We start from the raw sequence: 18,823 nt of genomic DNA on the forward strand, positions 1-18,823 counted from the left end.
TCCTAGTCATTCATATTCGACCTCGACTTGGTCTTGGTCGCTTTCAGATTCATGACATTATCTCAATCATTTGATCTTGATTCAGCCCAAATCATCTCCCTAACTTGCGATTCAGCCCCGATCATTTTCACTCATTGATTTGACTTGAACATAGTGGGTGTTTAGGTCTTTGTATCATCTCTGTCTAGCAGTGATGTGCAAAGTGGGGTAACTATAGATACCTAACTATGTCCGGGGTCAATCGGGTTGAGTTTTATTTTTGTTACATTTATTATATTATTATAGTATTATTATATCATATTATTATTAATGTATTATATGGTATTATATCATATTATTATTATTATTATTATTATTATTATACTATGGTATATTATATTATTATAGTTATTACTATTATTATTAGATTATCATTATTATTATTAGCCTTTTGTTTTTATTTTATTTTATTTCTTGTTCAATCAATGATGAGAAGTTTGGAAACTGAGATATGAAAACTGAGATTTCGAATCAATCAAATTAGAATCCCATGGTCAAAATTTTTAATACCGAATCAAATCAAGGTAACTATTGGGATTAAATTAGACCCCTAAAATTACGCTCGGACAAAATCTAATCCCAATATGCAAGCATGGATTGGTTCTGTTCGTTTCCTAAATATTCTCCTAAGAACAACTATAAATTGAACTTAGAAGAATGGACACGATTAACTGGAGGGTGAAAGGAAAACTTTTTGAAAATTTTTAAGGGTGAGTTTCGATTACTAGGGATTTTTGGGGTTTGATTTGAAATCTTTGGGCTTGGATTTAGGTTTCTAAAGTTGGAATTAGGATTTTGGAGAATTTTCAGAGAAATTTGGGCAAAATCTGAAAGAATTTGAAATTTTTTTTGTTTTTTTGAAAAATTTTGGGTTTATGATGAATTTTTCGGTGGGATTCCAATAACTTTTCTAGAAACTGGTGGTTTTTCTAGTTTTCGGTTAAATTTTCTAGCGACTTTTTCAGAAATTGATAGGTTTTTCAATTTTTTGTTGAAGTTTTTAGCATGTTCTTAGGAAATTTCTAGAGAGAAGTCAAAGTTTCTCGGTGTAGAGAAAGAGAGAGTAGGGTATTTTTTAGGCAAAACGTTGAAAATGGAATCATTTTGGACAACCCAGGATTCACACGCTGACCCGCCACGCGCCAGCCCACACTTTGACCCGACCCGATTGCAAAGATTTCTTTTTCCATTTTTATTTCATTTTTTTATTTTCATTTATTTTCATATTTTAAGTTTTGCTTTATTTTCAATTTTTATTATTTTATTTTTTTACTGGTTTTTATTTATTTACCTTATTTAATAACTCAATAATTATTAAAAAAAGGTTTCTTTTCTTTTTGGAAAACAAAAAAAAAGAATAAAGAATAAAAAAAATCTTTTCAAATAAAAAAAAGGAAGAATTAAAAAATATATTTTCAAATAAGTTTGAAAAACAAAGAAACCAAGAAAAAAAAGAAAAATCTTCTCAAATAAGTTATGGAATTCATCAAACTATTAAAAAATTTCATAAAATAATTTTAAAAAAAAAGCAAATAAATAATGAATAATAATTTTTATCCTCTAAACTATTAAATGATTGCTTCAAATTGAGTCATAGTAAACTATTTCGAGATTTAAAGAATTTCTCAAAAAAATTTTACAAATCTTTTTACAATAAAATCTCATCCAAATATTGGGAGATCTACTTCAAAGTAAGTTTTACCAAACTATTGAGAGACTTTACTAATTTTATGAAATAAAATAAATTAATAAATCTGACGATGAGCCTTTTCAAAGTATGACACTAGTCCCCATAAATATTCTTGAGGTGAGAAAATTATCTTAAATTGCTACCAAACTATTGGGATAATTTTAAGACTAATTTTCAATATTTAATATTTTAGTAAAATATAAACATTTTTAAGGCTTGGATGATTTGGAATCAAATTGATACCATCCTTGGGATAGGTGCCGTGAGAGTGCTATAACTTTTCTTATACATAACCACACTCTTCAATCTAAAATCTGGTTTTGCAGATTAGATTCAATCAGGTGATCAATCACACTTACACAAAAAAGATTGGTGGCGACTCCTCTTATCCATGTCTAGCGGTAGGTCCACGAATCTATATGTTATGACACAATCTATTGGAAGATTTAATGAATTTTTTCTAAAAAAAATAAAATAAATTTTATAAACACTTTTACAATAAAATCTCACCAAACTATTGAGAAATCTGTCTTAAAGTAAGTTATACTAAACTATTGAGAGACTTTACTAATTTTTTTGAATAAAATACTATAATAAATCCAATGATGGAGCCTCTTTAGGGTGGGATACTAGTTTTCATGAATACTCCTAAGGTAAAATAATTATCTTAAATTACTACTAAACTATTAAGGTAATTTTAAGATTAATTTTCAATATTAAATATTCTAGTAATTTACTAATATATTTAACGCTTGAATAATTTAAAATCAAACTGATACCATCTTTTGGATGGATGCTGTGAGAGTGCTATAATTTTTTTTACACGTAACCATACTTTTGAACTTAAACTCTAATTTTGTAGATCAAAATCTACTATTTAAATATACTTAAGTCAATTTTGGGACTCTTCTTTAAATAGAACAGGTTCAATTAGTTGGCCAATCACACCTATACAAAAAAGATTGATAGCGACTCCTTTAATCTATGTATAGTAATAAGTTTACAGATCTATACGTTATGACTGACAACAAATGAAATCATAAAAGATAAACATCATAAAATTACTCAATGACATGTGAATTGAATCAGTAGACAAAGACTTAGAAAGAAAATATATAACTATAGGAAAAAATAAACATAAATAACTATAAAAAAAATAATGAAATGATGAGATAGAAATCAAAGACACACCTACATTATTATAGAATAAAATAAACATTGACAGCAAATTCAATCACAAAAAATAAACAATATAAAATTGTCCATCTACTTCTTACTGAGACTCCTTGATGGATTCTTAGGATAATCATAACTTTTCATTTATAAATCAGCCAAGTTTTTTAGATGAATAATCAAACTAGGAAACTGAGGAAGGGGATGAAATCTCAACTATACTCCTATCTAAAGAGGAAAAAAAAGGATCAGAACCCCTTGGAAAAATGCTATCATTGTCAAGATGTTTGGGAAAAATGTTGGCTATGACTTTCTTTCTCCTAAGATTAAAGCACAACGGAGGCCAAAAGGAGGCATGGATTGCATTGAATTGGGGCATGACTTTTTTACCTTCAAGTTCCACAATACTAGTGACTTCTAAAGAGTCATTTATGGAGACCCTTGGTTCAAATGAGCTTTCTACCTATGAGATTATGGGAGCCTAGCTTTCTCCTAGAAGTATCTATTACCTATTCTATCACTGTTGTCTGGGTTCGATTACTAAGGCTACCTATCAAATACTTTGACAAAAGTATTCTCCAAGGAATAAGTCAACAGCTGGGCATTCTACTTAAAATTGATGCTCATTTTGAATTGAATGCTCGTGGCAGATATACACGAATTTGCATTCAAGTTGATTTGGCCAGACCATTGGTCCCAAGAATTAGAATTGGAAAATTAATGCAAACTTTTCTAGGGGTCAATTTTTGCTTTTCCTCTGGGCCCATTGGGCACAGGAAAGAAGATTGTAGCTTAAGCAAAATGAATGTGTCTGAAGATATCCCAACTCAGCAATCACTAGAACAATGTGTCACGGACCTAAAAAAAAGTCATGAATCTCACATCGAACATAATAGGAGGGTCACTGGGATATATAAGGGTTCACACCACCTCCGCCTTGTGAGGCACCTTTTGTAGGATAAAATCGTAAGGTCAAGGGAGGCCAAAACGAACAATACCTCACAATGGTGTGAACCGTGGTGAAAAGATTGATCTGAGACACCGGATGAGTGGATGCTCGGATCCTGGAGCTACGCGGGTCGAAGCTTAAGTCTCGACCCGTGACAAGTGGTATCAGAATAAAGGAATAACCAATCCCTAGGAACTTTCAGGTGTGAACTGTGGTGAAGCATGGCTCTCCGCCTAGGGGCTTCCACGCCAAGCGCCCAATGGGGTAAACAGGGTGGGAGTGCTTTAATAGGTACCCTTTATTGCTACCATGACTCAATTCCACGCCAAGCGCCCAGCGGGGTAGGCAAGGTGGGTCGATCAGCGGATCGGGTGGTGCTCCCCCACGTCGAGAGTGATAAAATGGTATTAGAGCCAACTCTAAACCATTCAATCTACACCAAGCGCCTTGAGGGAAGTAGGCAGGGTGGCCAGCCTCCGTGATGAAAGTGTCATGAGGTTGAGTGAGGGAGAATGTCACGAATCTAAGAAAGAGTCCTGAATCCCACATCAGACATAATAGAAGGGTCACTGGGGTATATAAAGGTTCACATCACCTCTGCCTTGTGAGACGCCTTTTATAGGACAAAATTGTGAGGCCAGGGGAGGCCAGAGCGGACAATATCTCACAAGGGTGTGAACCATGACGAAAAAGCTGATATGAGATGCCGGATGAGTAGATGTCCGAGTTCAGGAGTCGCGCTGGTCGAAGCTTAAGTCTCGACCCGTGACACTTGGCAAGGATAGCCCTAAATGGACGAGTTTGGACCATTGATGCTGGTCACGCGATGGAAACACAAGCAAGGAAAGAATCACAAGTCCGATGAGGATGACCCGACGCTAAACCTGAAAGGGAAAAATAAAACTAAGATGGATAGAGAGGATTCGATGCAGAAACCGAAAGACAAAGGAAAAACCAAGGTAGGAGATCAACACGTGGAACAACTTTTCAAACGATAAGAAATGCAGCCTACTGGGATTAGGGAGTAGAACTTTAAAATGTTGCATATGAGGGTCTTGTCACCCAGCATTTCAGCCTCTCAAACCAAGCCCCGGCTAGTTCGCTCTCCCATGAACTAAGCCACGAGAACCCCCAGGGTCTGTTCCAGTTTTCAAGTCAACAAAGCAACTATCACAGAAAGTCAGATATTAACCCAAAAAACAATACTTTGAATTGCCCACACCAACCAAAGCAACTTCCCTTCCTTATGGAAAATCTTCACAAAATGAAAGAACAATCAAGATCTCAAGAGCCATCGAGATATTCTTCGACTTAAACCCACGAGAGGACGATTGGAGCAAAAAGGAGATCATGCAAGCGTGGAACAACTTGGTAATAGCCATAGATATCCCCAACCCCCAACTATTCCTTCATCTGGTTTAAAGCCACCAACAACTGTTCATACTGAAATAAGTGGAACCACTACCACCACTCAGGGGAATTCCACTAATCCAGATAGCCTTAGACACTATGAGAAGGATATCCCTAGTAGAGGACAACAATGAGGCGATGCTGTGCACAGCTCCTTCAACGATAAATCCGTTCAGACTGATACTCAAGTCTTTCAAGAGAACCAGGGAGGACAGGGGGGAGTACACACTCCTGTGCATAACACGCTACCATCATGCACCGAGCTTGTTATGCAAGACGTCGATGGAGGAAGTGGAAGTCATGTCGGAGTTAGCCAATTGGCTTCTAAATCAAACAATGCTTGATATTTTCCCCATACGGTACCTTTTTTGGAATGCTAGGGGTGTGAGGAGCCCTAGCTTTCGTCGATCTTTCATGGATCCAGTACGCGTCAACAACCCTTTTGTGGTGATTATTACCGAAACTAGAATTTCTAATGAAAAGGTTGAGAGAGTCAGTAGCTCCTTAGGCTTCGATGGTCCCTATCGTGTGAATGCTAAGGGTTTCTTTGGAGGCATTTGGCTCCTTTGGCAGTCTTCTGAAGTCACGGTCAAGATTCTTCAACATTCTCATCAAGTGAACCACGCAACTGTCCAAGTATTATATAACCCTAATACCTCTAGGTCTCATTATTCTAATTCTATTTCACATGCATTATGGATTTTCTTAGCTGTCTATGCCCGGCCTCATTTTGCTATACGACACCTCCTTTGGGAGGAGCCCTTAGCTTTTGCTCTTAGTCATAACCTTCTCTGGCTGATGATGAGGGACTTCAATGAACTATTAAATGATTCTGAAAAGCTTGAAGGAACGCCCCTTAACCAATCCAGAAGACAACTCTTCTAAGATTGTAGGAATGACTATGGTGTGATCGATCTTAGCTTTGTTGGCCATCAATTTACTTGGACTAATATCAACCACTTCGGCCAAGTTATCAGAGAAAGATTAGATAAGGCTTTGACAAACTGTGACTAGAAATGATGTACCCAAACTTCACAGTTTTTCACCGGACTAAAATTTGGTCTAACCACAACTCTATCCTCCAAGACCCGCATCATAGGACACCTCGGTTTGGGCCCCATCTTTCCAGGTTTGAAACCATGTTTTCTCATATGGAGTTCAACCAAATTGTTCATGACGCTTGGAATCAAGCTTAGAACTCTCTATTTGAAGCGATCCATCTTTTAAGGAGACTATAACCTTATGGAACAAAACTTCTTTTGGCAATATCCTTTACAGGAAAAAAAGGTTAAGGGCTCGCCCTGATGGTATCTAACGTGCTTTGTCTTCCTACTCTTGCCTCTAGCTTTAACAACAAGAGAAATCCCTTATGGAAGAATATCAACATATGTTCAAACTCAAAAAGGAACTTGGGCCTTGAAAGCTAAAGTTGATTGGATCAGTGATGGAGATCGCTACACTCGTTTCTATCATATTTCCACTATTCAACACAAAAGGTATAACAAGATCCTTGCTCCTAATTACACTGTAAGGAAATGGTTTCATGATGAAAGAGTAATCAGAACTCTTATCTTTGATCATTTTAACAATCTGTTTACTATATCCTTCAATAAGAGCAAACATTTTTTCTATCTTCATAGTCGCTTTGCTAATCCTATCAATGACTTTAAACAAGCTAGCCACACGTCCCCTCTATCCCTTTTGAATGTTTTTAAAGCAATGTTTAGCATGAAACCCCTTAAGGCCCTAGGACCGGAAGGCCTGTACCCCATTTTCTTCCAAAAATGCTGGAATACTGTCGGCCAGTCCATATGCCAATTCATCGAACAAATATTTTCTTCCAGTCAAGTCCTAGGGTGGTGAATGAATGTTTCATCTGCCTCATCCCGAAAGTCCAACACCCTGAACCATCAATCAGTTTCAGCCAATTGGGCTTTGTAATACCATTTACAATCACAAAAGTCCTGGTTAACCCTCTCCAAACTAGTTTGTTCTCGGAATGAAAGCCCATGACAATGTTATAATTGCCTAGGAGATCATCCATATTTCAGAAAGAAAAAAGATAATCAGGGGCTCATGTTGGTTAAAATTGACCTAGAAAAAGCCAATGATAAAATGGAATGGAGTTTCATATGGGAGATGCTTGCTTTATTTTAGTTTCCTTCATCTTGGATTAACCTGATTATGTCTTGTATTTTGTCTCCCTCTATGACTGTCCTTATCAATGGGGAGCAAAGTTCTAAAGTCACCCCTTCTAAAGGAATTTGCTAAGGTGATCCCCTATCACCTTACATCTTTATCCTCTTCATGGATACATGTCTCTCAAGATCTTAAAGGAATGTGATGGAGGAAACTGAAAACCTATTTAGCTGTCTAGGAGAGGCCCTAAAATCTCCCACTTGTTCTTTGCCAAAGATCTTATCCTCATGGGGAAAGCCACGGACCACACCTGCCAATCAATGCAAAAAGTTTTGGCCTCATTTTGCCAAATCTCGGGACAGACTATCAACTTTGCAAAATCCACATAGTTCTTTTCCCAAAATGTGGACTTGAACACGAAAGATCTTAGCAGCAATCTTATGGGAATATGGCATTTGAATAGCATCGAAAATTACCTTGGCTTCACTATATCTAAGAAAAGGAGTTATGCCAAGTACAGATTCATCATTAACAAAGTTAAGAAGGCGCTATCGGGATGGAAAGCAAACCTCCTTTACTTTTCTGGTAGAACAACCCTCCTCAACTTTGTGGTGAATGCCATCCCCATGTACTACATACTGTTAAAATGTATATTATATTTAGTTGACGTATAAAGTTAGGTTTTATTTTTAGATATATCTCGTGGTTTTTAAAACTATTTATACATTTGTATATATATGTATTTTACAACCCTAGAAATAATATGATTTTTCACTCTTTAAGTCATCATGGTATCAAAGCTTTCAGTGACTACTATTTCTCTTTGTTTCGAGTCACTTTGATTTGCTATTATTTGACCTTTCTTTTTTTTTCCCTTAATAAGTGGCAGTTGCATTTGTATTTTTCTTTTTGTTTTGTCACTTTGTGAAATTGGGTAGAATTGGTTTTTATGCCATTGACTATAGCTTAGGTTTTCTGAAATTGGAATTGCCTTTGTCTTTTCCTACTTTTATTCATTGGCTATGGATTGACTAAATACTTTATTGGTTTTGGATTGTTCACTTGTGTAATTGGCTTGTCTGTTTCACTTGTTATGAATTGATCAATTTATTGGCTTGTATGGGTTAATCAGTGTATTGACTTTGAATTATTTTTCTCTCGTGGCTTTCTTGAAATCATCACAGTCTATTACAGTGAAATTAAATGGAACAAACTATACTCATTAGTCTTATTTAATGCGAAATTTTTTAAAAGAAAAATAACTTCGAAAATATGTTACAAGTGATAAAAAATGTCTTAGAGCTCTTTACAGATTGAAAAATTTTATGCCTGAATATGAACAATGGGAGATTAATAATAGCAAAATTGTTACTTTGATTGCTAATATTATTGCTCCTTTGATTAGTATGCAACTTGGAAAATTTGACATTGCTAAGGAGGTTTGGGATTTTCTTGAAAAGCATTATGATCAAACTGATTTTGCTCGAAGATATAAACTTGAGACGGATCTTGCTACTTTAAAACAGAAAAAGAGACAATCAATTTTTATTTTCATTCTAAAATGTCAATTTTTTTGGATCAATTAGCTCTTATGGAACTTAAATGGACTGTTGACAGAGAATTATATTACCGATACAAAGAAGAAAGTCATCTTGCATAATTCATAATGGCACTTCAAGATGATTTTGAGTCCATTCATGCTTCTATTCTACATCATGTCCTTTCTCCTTCTGTTGATGTTGTTTTGTCATAAATGATGGCTGAAGAAACTAGGAAAGGCATCCACAATCAATCCAAAGAATGGGATGATACTATTTTAGTAGCTGCTACACATCTGAAAAATTTTATCTCCAATTCATTTAGCTTATCTCAACGAAAGGATTTTTCTAAGATTGAATGTTACTACTATCACGAATTGGGATATAAAAAGCATAATTGCTTAGAATTGAAAAAGAAATTTAGCTTACGTAAAATAGGGTGAATTGCTGCTGCGATGTCATCTACAGAAACTTTTAATGTTAACTCTCTCTCCACTGCAGATCAAATTTAAAAGATTATTCGACAAATTATTTTTAGTATGAGTAACAACTCTATGGGTAATAATTCTTCTACATTTGCACTATCAATTACTCCAGGTATTAATTCTAAGGATTGGATCATTGATTCTGGAGTTTTTAATCATATGACTTTTGATAATTTTATCTTTGACTTTTTAAGTCCTATTACTTGTTCACCTTTTATTCATACTGCTAATGGTTCAAATATGTCTGTTACTCTTATTGGCTCTGTCTCATGTTCTCAAAATGTTTCTTTTGATTATGTTGTTTTGGTTTCATCATTTTGTATGAATTTGCTATCTATTGGTCAATTATGTGATCAAGGTCTTAATGTCATTTTTTGCTCTTGTGGTTGTGTGGTACAGGATTACTTAACGGAGAAAGTGGTTGGGATAGGCCGTAAAATTGGAAGATTATTTGGTTTGGAAAACTTGTGTCACCTTGTCTTTTTAGTCAATTTGATCATCCTTTTATGTGAAAATCCTTATTAGTTTCTGACGTTCAAAAGCTTTTTTCTTTTTCCCTTTTGCATCATAGTTTAGGACATGTCGCTTGTTCTAGACTTCAATATTTGCTATCTAGTGGCAAGTTCAATTATGTTAAGTTAGAAATGCTTAATAATTGTATCATTGCAAACTATCAAAACAATCTACTTTACCTTGCAATCAAAGTGAATTAGTTTCTTTAGCAAAATAATATATTTTACATTTCAATAAAAGTGAATTAGTTTCTTTATCTTCTTTTGATCTTGTTCATTCTGATATGTAGGGCCCATCTTATTTACCTATTATGGGGTGTTCTTGTTATTATGTTATTTTTATTGATGATTATTCGAGGTACACTTGGATTTATTTATTTCGGCGTCGTTCGAATTTACTAAAAATTTATCAAGATTTTTCTGCCATGATCAAAACATAATTTTCTAAAACTATTAAATATTTTCATGTTGATTTGTTGGGGAATATCAATCAAGTAATTTAAAAGAGTTTTTTGCTTCTCAAAGTATTGAATAATCTTGTACTGATACACTATAGTAGAATGGTGTTGCTGAAAGAAAGCATCGTCATATCATGAAAACCACTAGAGCCTTGTTGTTATCTTCATTGGTTCCTAAAAAATTTTGAGAGGAAACTGCACTTACTTCAGTTTATGTTATTAATCGTATTCCTTCTTCTATTATTGGTGGAATTCTCTTTTTGAACATTTTTATAACAATACTCCTAATTATTCTAAGCTTCGTATTTTTGGTTCTACATGTTTTGTTTCACTTTCTAAAGTTCATTGTGATAAATTATATAAAAAAACTACCATTTGTGTATTTTTAAGGTATGGTATTGGACAAAAAGGATACCATTGCTATGACCTTATTCCGCAAAAACTTCATGTTTCTTGTCATGTTACTTTTTGGAAAAAATATTTTGATGTATTCATTGCCTCGTTTTCAAAAATCTACCAATGATCCTTATGAGTCTTTTATCATTTTTTATCTTTTTATTGATTTAAATGACTCTAATCAATATTCTCATGTGTCTCAAAGTTCTTCAATTTCTCAACAGATTCATCAAAATGAAGCTTGTCCCATCACTGACTTTACCATAAGTGATCATGCACTACCATTGTCCAATTCATCAGAGCCGTCTGTCCTAAAACTTAGACATTCAACACATGAGTGAATTCTTTCAAAATGTTATCATGATTTTCATTGTTTCTTATCTACCATTCTTTCTGTTTACGAACCTAAGTCTTATTATGAAGCAAGTTCTATCCTCTTTGGCAAATAGCTATGAAAGAAGAATTAGATGCCTTAGAGAAAACTCATACTTGAGATCTTGTTGAATTATCTATTGGAAAATTTGTAGTGGATTGCAAGTAGATGTACAAGATAAAGACTAAATTAGATAGGTCTATCAAGAGATATAAAGCCAAGTTCATTGCAAAAGGATTTACACAGAAGTATCATATTAACTATGAAAAAACTTTTGCTCATATAGCTCAAATGACTTCTATTCGAACTCTTATAGCTATTGCTTCTATTCAAAATGGGCTTTATCACAAATAGATGTAAAAAATACTTTCTTGAATGGAGATTTTTCGTGAAGAATTTTATATGAAACCTCCTCCTATATTGTTTTATCAAACTAATCAAGTGTGAAAGCTTCGACGAGCTTTATATAGTCTGAAACAAGCATCGCGTGCTTGGTTTGAGAAATTCAGCATTACTATGCTGGACTTCGAATTTGTGCAAAGTCTTTATGATTCAATATTATTTATTCGTCGATCTGAAAGAGGTATTGTATTTTTGCTTCTCTATATTGATGATATGATGATAATTTGAGATGATAATCTTGGCATTCATAATATAAAAAATCGTCTTAGCAAAACGTTTGAGATGAAGGATCTTGGTCCATTACGATAATTTTTGGGAATTGAAGTTGATTGTTCCTCATATGGATATGTCTTGTCTCAAATGAAATATGTTTTTGATCTTATTTCTAAAGCTAGCTTATCTAATAATAAAATTGATGATACTCCTCTTGAAACTAATGTTAAAATGAAAGCTACTGATGGAGAACGTCACAATGATGCTACTTTGTATAAATAGTTGGTTGGTAGTCTTATATATTTGATAATTACAAAACCTAATATTAGTCATACAGTTCAAGTTGTAAGCCGATTTATGACAACACCTTAGACAAATCACTTTGCTGTAGTTCTTAAGATATTGAGATATTTACGAGAAATGCTACATAAAGGTTTGTTGTTCTCATCAACTTTTAAACTTGAACTTCATGCTTTTTTTTATTTTGATTGGGCTAATGATTTTAATGATTGACATTCTATAACTTGTTATTGTGTGTTTTTGGGTAATTCTTTGATATCTTGAAAAAGCAAAATGTAGACAGTTGTGGCGCATTCAAGTGTTGAAATAGAGTATAGAGCTTTATCAGACACTACAACAGAAATTATGTGGTTGCTTCGATTACTTATGAATTTAGCTGTTGATACACCTACTCCTATTCTACTCTTTTGTGACAGTAAAAGTGTAATTCAAATTGCTCACAATGATATTTTTCATGAACGGATGAAACATATTGAAATAGATTGTCATTTTATCAAATAGGAGATACGCAAAGGCACCATCATGCTACTTCATATTTATTTTGAATTATAAGTGGCAGATCTTTTTACAAAGTCTTTTTCAAGTTCACATTTTTGTTATTTAGTTTCCAAACTTCAGATGTTTCATTTTGAACCATCTTCAATTTGAGGGGACTGTTAAAATGCATATTATGTTTAGTTGACTTATAAGATTGGGCTTTATTTTTGGATATATCTCGTAGACTTTAAACTCATTTATACACGTATTTATATATATATATATATATATTACAACCCTAAAAGTAATATAATTTATCATTCATTGAGTCATCGAATCTTCCTGCCAGTGTCTGTGAGGAGATCAACAAAGTTAGTAGAAACTTTCTCTGGGGCTCCACAGATAACCACAAAAAAAAAAAATGCATAAGGTTAATTGGGACACTGCTACCTTATCAAAAGAAGTTGGAGGCCTTGGCCTTAAGGATATAAGAAAGCTTAATGGTGGTAATATGGCCAAACTAGGGTGGCGTTTCCTCACTGAACCTGAGATTTTTTGGACTATGGTTCTTAACGCAAAATACACAATAATTGGTGAGTTCATTAAGAAGGCTTGCCCGCCCATTTGGGCAGATATGAGCACAAGCACACCTATCCTTGAGCGAGGTATCCGATGGATTGTCAAATGGGGAACCAAAGCCTTGTTCTAGTAGGATGACTGGGCTAGCCTGGGTCTTCTTAATTAATAAAAAAGTCTCTGGCCCTTGGCGCTCCTATGATGAAAACTTGGTGGTCAAGGACTTTGTCTCCTCTGGAGGGTGCTAGGATTTTTCATGTGCTAGTGCTCGTATTCCTTGTGACATTATTGAAAAGCTTACTGCTATCCCCATTCAAATGGAAAATAATAGTTTGCTTTTCTTTAAAGCACCTTTATTTAAAAAAAAAAAAAGATAAAATTACTCAATGACACGTGAATTGAATTAGTAAAGGAAGATTTGAAACAGTTAGCACCACTAATAAATTTTTATTAGCTACTCTCTTATTCTATTATCCACCTACCAATTTTCCCTTCTCTTGCTTTTTTTTTTTTTTTCTGCTTATTGCGTCGATTCTTAATTGTTATTCCCTTACGTGCTTGTGTAAGTTTTTAAAATAGGGATCTAATCCTAAACCAAATAGAACAAGAATTACTTCTGATTTATTTTCACAAAGATTTTGATTTTAAAGTTTAATTTTAAATACATTCGGATTTTTCTTCAAATTCAAGCGAGATACGTTATACATTTGATTAAAATTTTTAATCCAACCCAAAGTCTAACAAGACTTTTAATTCCAAGAATTTTATTCAATCCAATTCTCTCCTTTTGGCCAAACTTTTTTTGGGTCAATAAAATCATAAAAAATAAAAAACCAATAAAATAATAAAATAAAATAGAAATTTTAATCTAACTGGTATGACTCTGCCGGTATCTTGGAACGCCGATATCTCGGAATTCTTAACCTGTCATCATTTCTCATTTGAGTCTTCCCCATTGAAGCAATATAGAATAAGTTGTTACTCTCTTGTGCGTGCGTTAGTTCATTTGTCACTTTTTGTTGGAAAAATATGATTGGAGAAAACAATTCATAAAAACTCTTTGTTACCCTATAAATGCTTGTATGCTTTTTCCCCATCACTCTTATCAACCAAATCAAGTTTTTATATGAACTTTGACATGGGGAAACTGAGGTTTTTTCTTGGGAATTATCAATTCTTTTCGTTGCTCTTGTTTTACTTATATTCTCAGGCTTTCATATCATCCTCTTTCACTAATTCTTTAATCGAAAGGCCAACATGTTCTCACAATGAGAGTCAGGCTTTGCTTCAATTCAAGCAGACCCTCTTTTTTGATTGCAATGCTTCATTTCTTTGCAATCCAAATTATGGCATTGCAGCTTTTCTCAAGACAGATTCATGGAAGGAAGATACAGATTGTTGCTCATGGGAAGGAGTCACTTGCGACAGCGATACTGGTCGTGTAATTGGCCTAGATCTTAGTTGCAGTTGGCTTTGTGGTACCATTCCTTCCAACAGCAGTCTTTTCTTCCTTCAACACTTGAAGAGGCTCAATCTTGCATTTAACAATTTTAGGCAATCCAACATTTCAGCCAAGTTTGGTCAGTTTCCAAATTTAACACATCTGAACCTCTCTAATTCATTGTTTTCAGGCCAAGTTCCATCTGAAATCTCACATCTTTCCAAGCTAGTTTCACTTGATCTGTCTAGGTTCAGTCTACCTTTTCCCAGTGACCAAGAACCGTTTAATGAACTGAAGCTTGAAACAACAACTCTGAAAAGGTTAGCTCTGAACTTTAGCCGGGTAAAAGAACTTTTCCTTGATGGAATAGACATGTGTTCAGTTGACCATGGTTACTTAATGAATCTTTCTTCCTCTTTGACTTCTCTTAGTCTAGTTGATTGTGGACTAAATGGGACAATTTCGGACAGAATTTTTCGGTTTCCAAATCTTAAGTTGCTCAAATTAGGTAAGAACCCTGAACTAGTGGTTTATCTCCCAAAGTCCAATGGGACTAGTACCCTTGAAATCTTAGATCTGAAACAGACTGTTCTCGTCGGAGACTTGTCTGGTTCAATCAGAGGTTTGAAGTCATTGAAATCTTTAAATCTTGCTAGTTGCGACTTGAATGGATCAATTCCTACATCACTAGCAAACCTTTCACAACTTGTTGTCCTAGAGCTTCCGGATAATAATTTTAGTGGATGGATCCCAGCGTCATTTGCAAACCTCACAGAGCTTCAACATTTAGACTTGTCATATAATGGATTAGAAGGTACCATTCATCCTTTTGCAAATGGTCTTTCAAAATTAGTATGTTTATTGTTACCTTCTAACTTACTTAATGGAACTATACCACCTTGGGTGTTTAATTTGCCTTCGTTAAAGTTATTGTCTCTTGCAAACAATAGATTCATTGGTCATATTAGCGAATTCCAGTCTAAATCATTGTCCATTATCTACTTCAAAAATAATATGCTGCAGGGTCATATTCCAAGATCAATTTTTCAACTTGTAAACCTCACCGTGCTTGATCTGTCGTTAAATAACTTTAGTGACAGTGTAGAGTTAGACATGTTTTCAGAGCTCCAAAATCTTGAATTTCTTGATCTTTCGCATAATAGTCTGTCATTGAGCACAAAAAATGGTGTCAACTTTGCATTGAACAAACTCCACTTCTTGTCCTTGTCGTCTTGTAACTTGACTGAGTTCCCCAATTTCTTGAGAGGTTCAAAGGTTCTAACGATCTTAGACCTTTCCAAAAACATAATTCGAGGCCCGATTCCCCAATGGATGTGGAAAGTTGGGAAGGAATCTTTGTTACATTTATACCTTGACCATAATTCTCTAACAGGTCCTGTGCAATTCCCATGGAAGAATGCGCTAACTCTCTACCTGCAGTCCAACCGGTTTCAAGGAGTGCTTCCAATTCCACCCGTTCAGACATCTTTCTTTTCCATCGCAAACAATTACATGACAGGAGAGATTTCTTCTTCGATTTGCAACATCAGTTCCCTGAGAATTATTGACGCATCACATAACAACTTGAGCGGCAAGATTCCTAGTTGTCTTTTCAACTTTAGCAACACTCTTTCAGTGTTGGATCTGAGGGCAAATGGTTTCCACGGAACAATCCCCACAACATTTGTCGAGCCCTGTAGCTTAGAGAATCTCAACTTCCATGGAAACCAAATGGAAGGGCCATTACCAAGATCTTTGGCCAATTGCAGGAACCTTCAGGTTCTAGACCTTGGCAGCAACAAGTTGAGTGATACATTTCCCAATTGGTTGGAAACTCTTCCAATGCTACAAGTTCTCGTTTTGAGTTCAAACAAATTCCATGGTTTTGTAAACAATTCCGGAGCAAGACTACCTTTCCCCAAGCTACGAGTCTTAGACCTCTCGAACAATGATTTTGTTGGTCCTTTCCCAGCTTGGTACATTGAAAATCTAAAAGCTATGGCAAATCTCACAGCTGACAGCAAAAGTTCTTCACAGTACATGCAAGGAAGCCGCTCGTATGATTATTCAGTAGTTTTGACAATAAAAGGACAACATGTTGAATTGGAGAAAGTTTTAACCACATTCACAAGCATTGATCTCTCCAAAAACTACTTTCAGGGAGTGATTCCAGAAGTTATAGGAAAGCTTAATTCACTTAGAGGGCTGAATCTTTCTCATAACAACTTCTTTGGTCATATTCCACCATCATTGGGAAACTTAACCAATCTAGAATGGTTAGATCTATCATCTAACAAGCTTATTGGTGAGATACCAGAGGAATTGGTAGATTTGACATTTCTTGCCCTTTTAAACCTTTCCAGGAATCAACTCGTCGGACCAATACCTCAGGGCAAACAATTCAACACATTTGAAAACAGTTCATATGAAGGAAACTTGGGGTTATGTGGTTTTCCATTGTCAAAAGCTTGCAATGAAACTGAGATGCAAAAGCCAACCATGCCAAGGGAAGGCTCAGGTATTGAATTTGGATGGAAAGTTGTGGCGATGGGGTATGGCTGTGGATTGATATTTGGACTGGCTTGTGGATGTCTTGTCTTTCAAACTGGAAAACCAAAATGGATTGTGAATTTGGTTGAAGGCAAACGGCTTCAAAATGGAAAAAGATCAAAGAAGAACAGAAGAAATTAGTTATTATATATAGTGGCATTTCCATTTTGCCTGTGGTTATTGGAATCGATGTTGTTTCATTCACATGCCACCTTGTGTTGTAATAACAATTAATAATCTTACCTTTGCATCGAATTTCACCCTTTTGTTTTGCAACCTCTGCAAATTTAAAGGATCAGTCACTCTAATTTTCTATTATGTTTGTGTATTTGGAATTTTAAAAAATGGTTAGCATGAAACACAACATTAAAAAAAAAAAAGCAACCTTACTTAGAAAAAGACAAAATGAAACCAGCTACATGCCTCATAGCCATCTTGATTTCTTATTGTGCTTATTTTCTTTATTTACTATATTTAATATTTGATTCTAATAGAAAATTTAGTTATAAATTACCATTATTAATTATAACATATAATTTTTGTTGAAAAAAACATAATTAAGTATGTCTAAGAAATTTAATTTTTTATTACGCATAAATGAAGTTTGAATTTTGTAATGGAATTTTTATTTGGTTAAATTTTACTGCTTTTTTTTTATTTATTTTTAAACCAAAACTAACCAAAAAAATTTTTTTTTTGTGATTTTTGGACGATTAATCAATTACCATTGCAGAAGCAGGGAAGATGATGAGCCAGAATAAATTTAACTGTTACCCATTTTTTGTTTCTTATTATTATTGACCTCTTTTCTTTTAAAGACGTGCTCGTAGGACTGCCTAATTCTTTTACAAGGAATTTTTAGAAAAAGTAATAGGTGATATATGTTAAATTTTTAATATTCTGAGATATAATTTTCAATTTATTATTATTTGTATTTTAATAGTAAATTAAAATTAAAAAATTATTTAATTTGTTAGATGAATTTAAATTAAAAAATTGTTTAACTTATTGGATGAATGGAACAATTAATAATAAAGAGTAGAATATAATGATAACGATTTAAAAAGAAAAAAGAAAAAGAAAGAATATGATTTCTTCAGTCAATTATTATTTTAATTGAAAGCATTCACACTCAAATTTTTAAATAATATTAATATTATTAAACAAAACACTAAAATAATATATTTTTAAAATAAAAAATGATTTCGTCTGTGTCACCTTCCTGGAACTTGCGGCTTCGTTTACTTGGTGGAAGAGAATATAAATAGCTAGTCTATTTCCCAAAGGGCTTTGGATTCTTGTTTGCCTTTAAGTAATTATAAGGCCTTTGGATTCTTATTTAGAATACTTGGCTTCACCGCCAGAGCTAGCTTCTCTACAGCCTTTCCCTCTGATCAAGTGCGCCGCAGGCTAAGGTTCTAGCAATTCAAACGAGACTGGAAATAACCGGGAATCATACAGACAGATTCTCTGTCATTTTTGCGTCTTTGAATTCACTTTTTTTTTTTTTTATGGCACGGAAAGGAGAGCACAAAAGCAAGGCAATGAAATTGATATCTAAATTCAGAACATGTTCGTCCGTAAAGGGGAGAATGGAAACGAATCCTAATGATTACATGATATTAGAAGAAATTGGCCACGGTGCAACTGCTACTGTCTACAGAGCTATCTACCTTCTTTAAACAAAATCGTAGCTATCAAG

The 18,823-nt window shown here is 34.3% G+C and overlaps 1 protein-coding gene across 2 annotated transcripts; it reads left to right on the plus strand.

The window, feature by feature from the left end:
* Nucleotides 1-14,252: 14,252 nt before the first annotated feature.
* LOC111276280 (receptor-like protein 6) lies at nt 14,253-17,432 on the plus strand. Of its 2 annotated transcripts, XM_089754769.1 has the most exons (2): nt 14,253-15,079; nt 15,965-17,432. In XM_089754769.1, exons 1-2 carry the CDS (start codon nt 14,257-14,259, stop codon nt 17,260-17,262), a joined length of 2,121 nt encoding a protein of 706 aa, XP_089610895.1. In that variant the 5' UTR covers nt 14,253-14,256; the 3' UTR covers nt 17,263-17,432. The 2 variants fall into 2 exon arrangements, with proteins under 2 accessions (XP_089610895.1, XP_022717780.2); XM_022862045.2 differs by having other exon boundaries at nt 14,253-17,432.
* The last annotated feature ends 1,391 nt before the right edge of the window (nt 17,433-18,823 follow it).

Source organism: Durio zibethinus, chromosome 25 (assembly GCF_047325235.1).
Source record: "Durio zibethinus cultivar Kanyao isolate XHJ-2024 chromosome 25, ASM4732523v1, whole genome shotgun sequence".
In the NCBI taxonomy this organism is placed as follows: domain Eukaryota; kingdom Viridiplantae; phylum Streptophyta; class Magnoliopsida; order Malvales; family Malvaceae; genus Durio; species Durio zibethinus.

Excerpts from the sequence above, each read along its gene's own strand:
- LOC111276280 (XM_022862045.2), top strand. The coding sequence starts at position 14,257 with ATGAACTTTGACATGGGGAAACTGAGGTTTTTTCTTGGGAATTATCAA.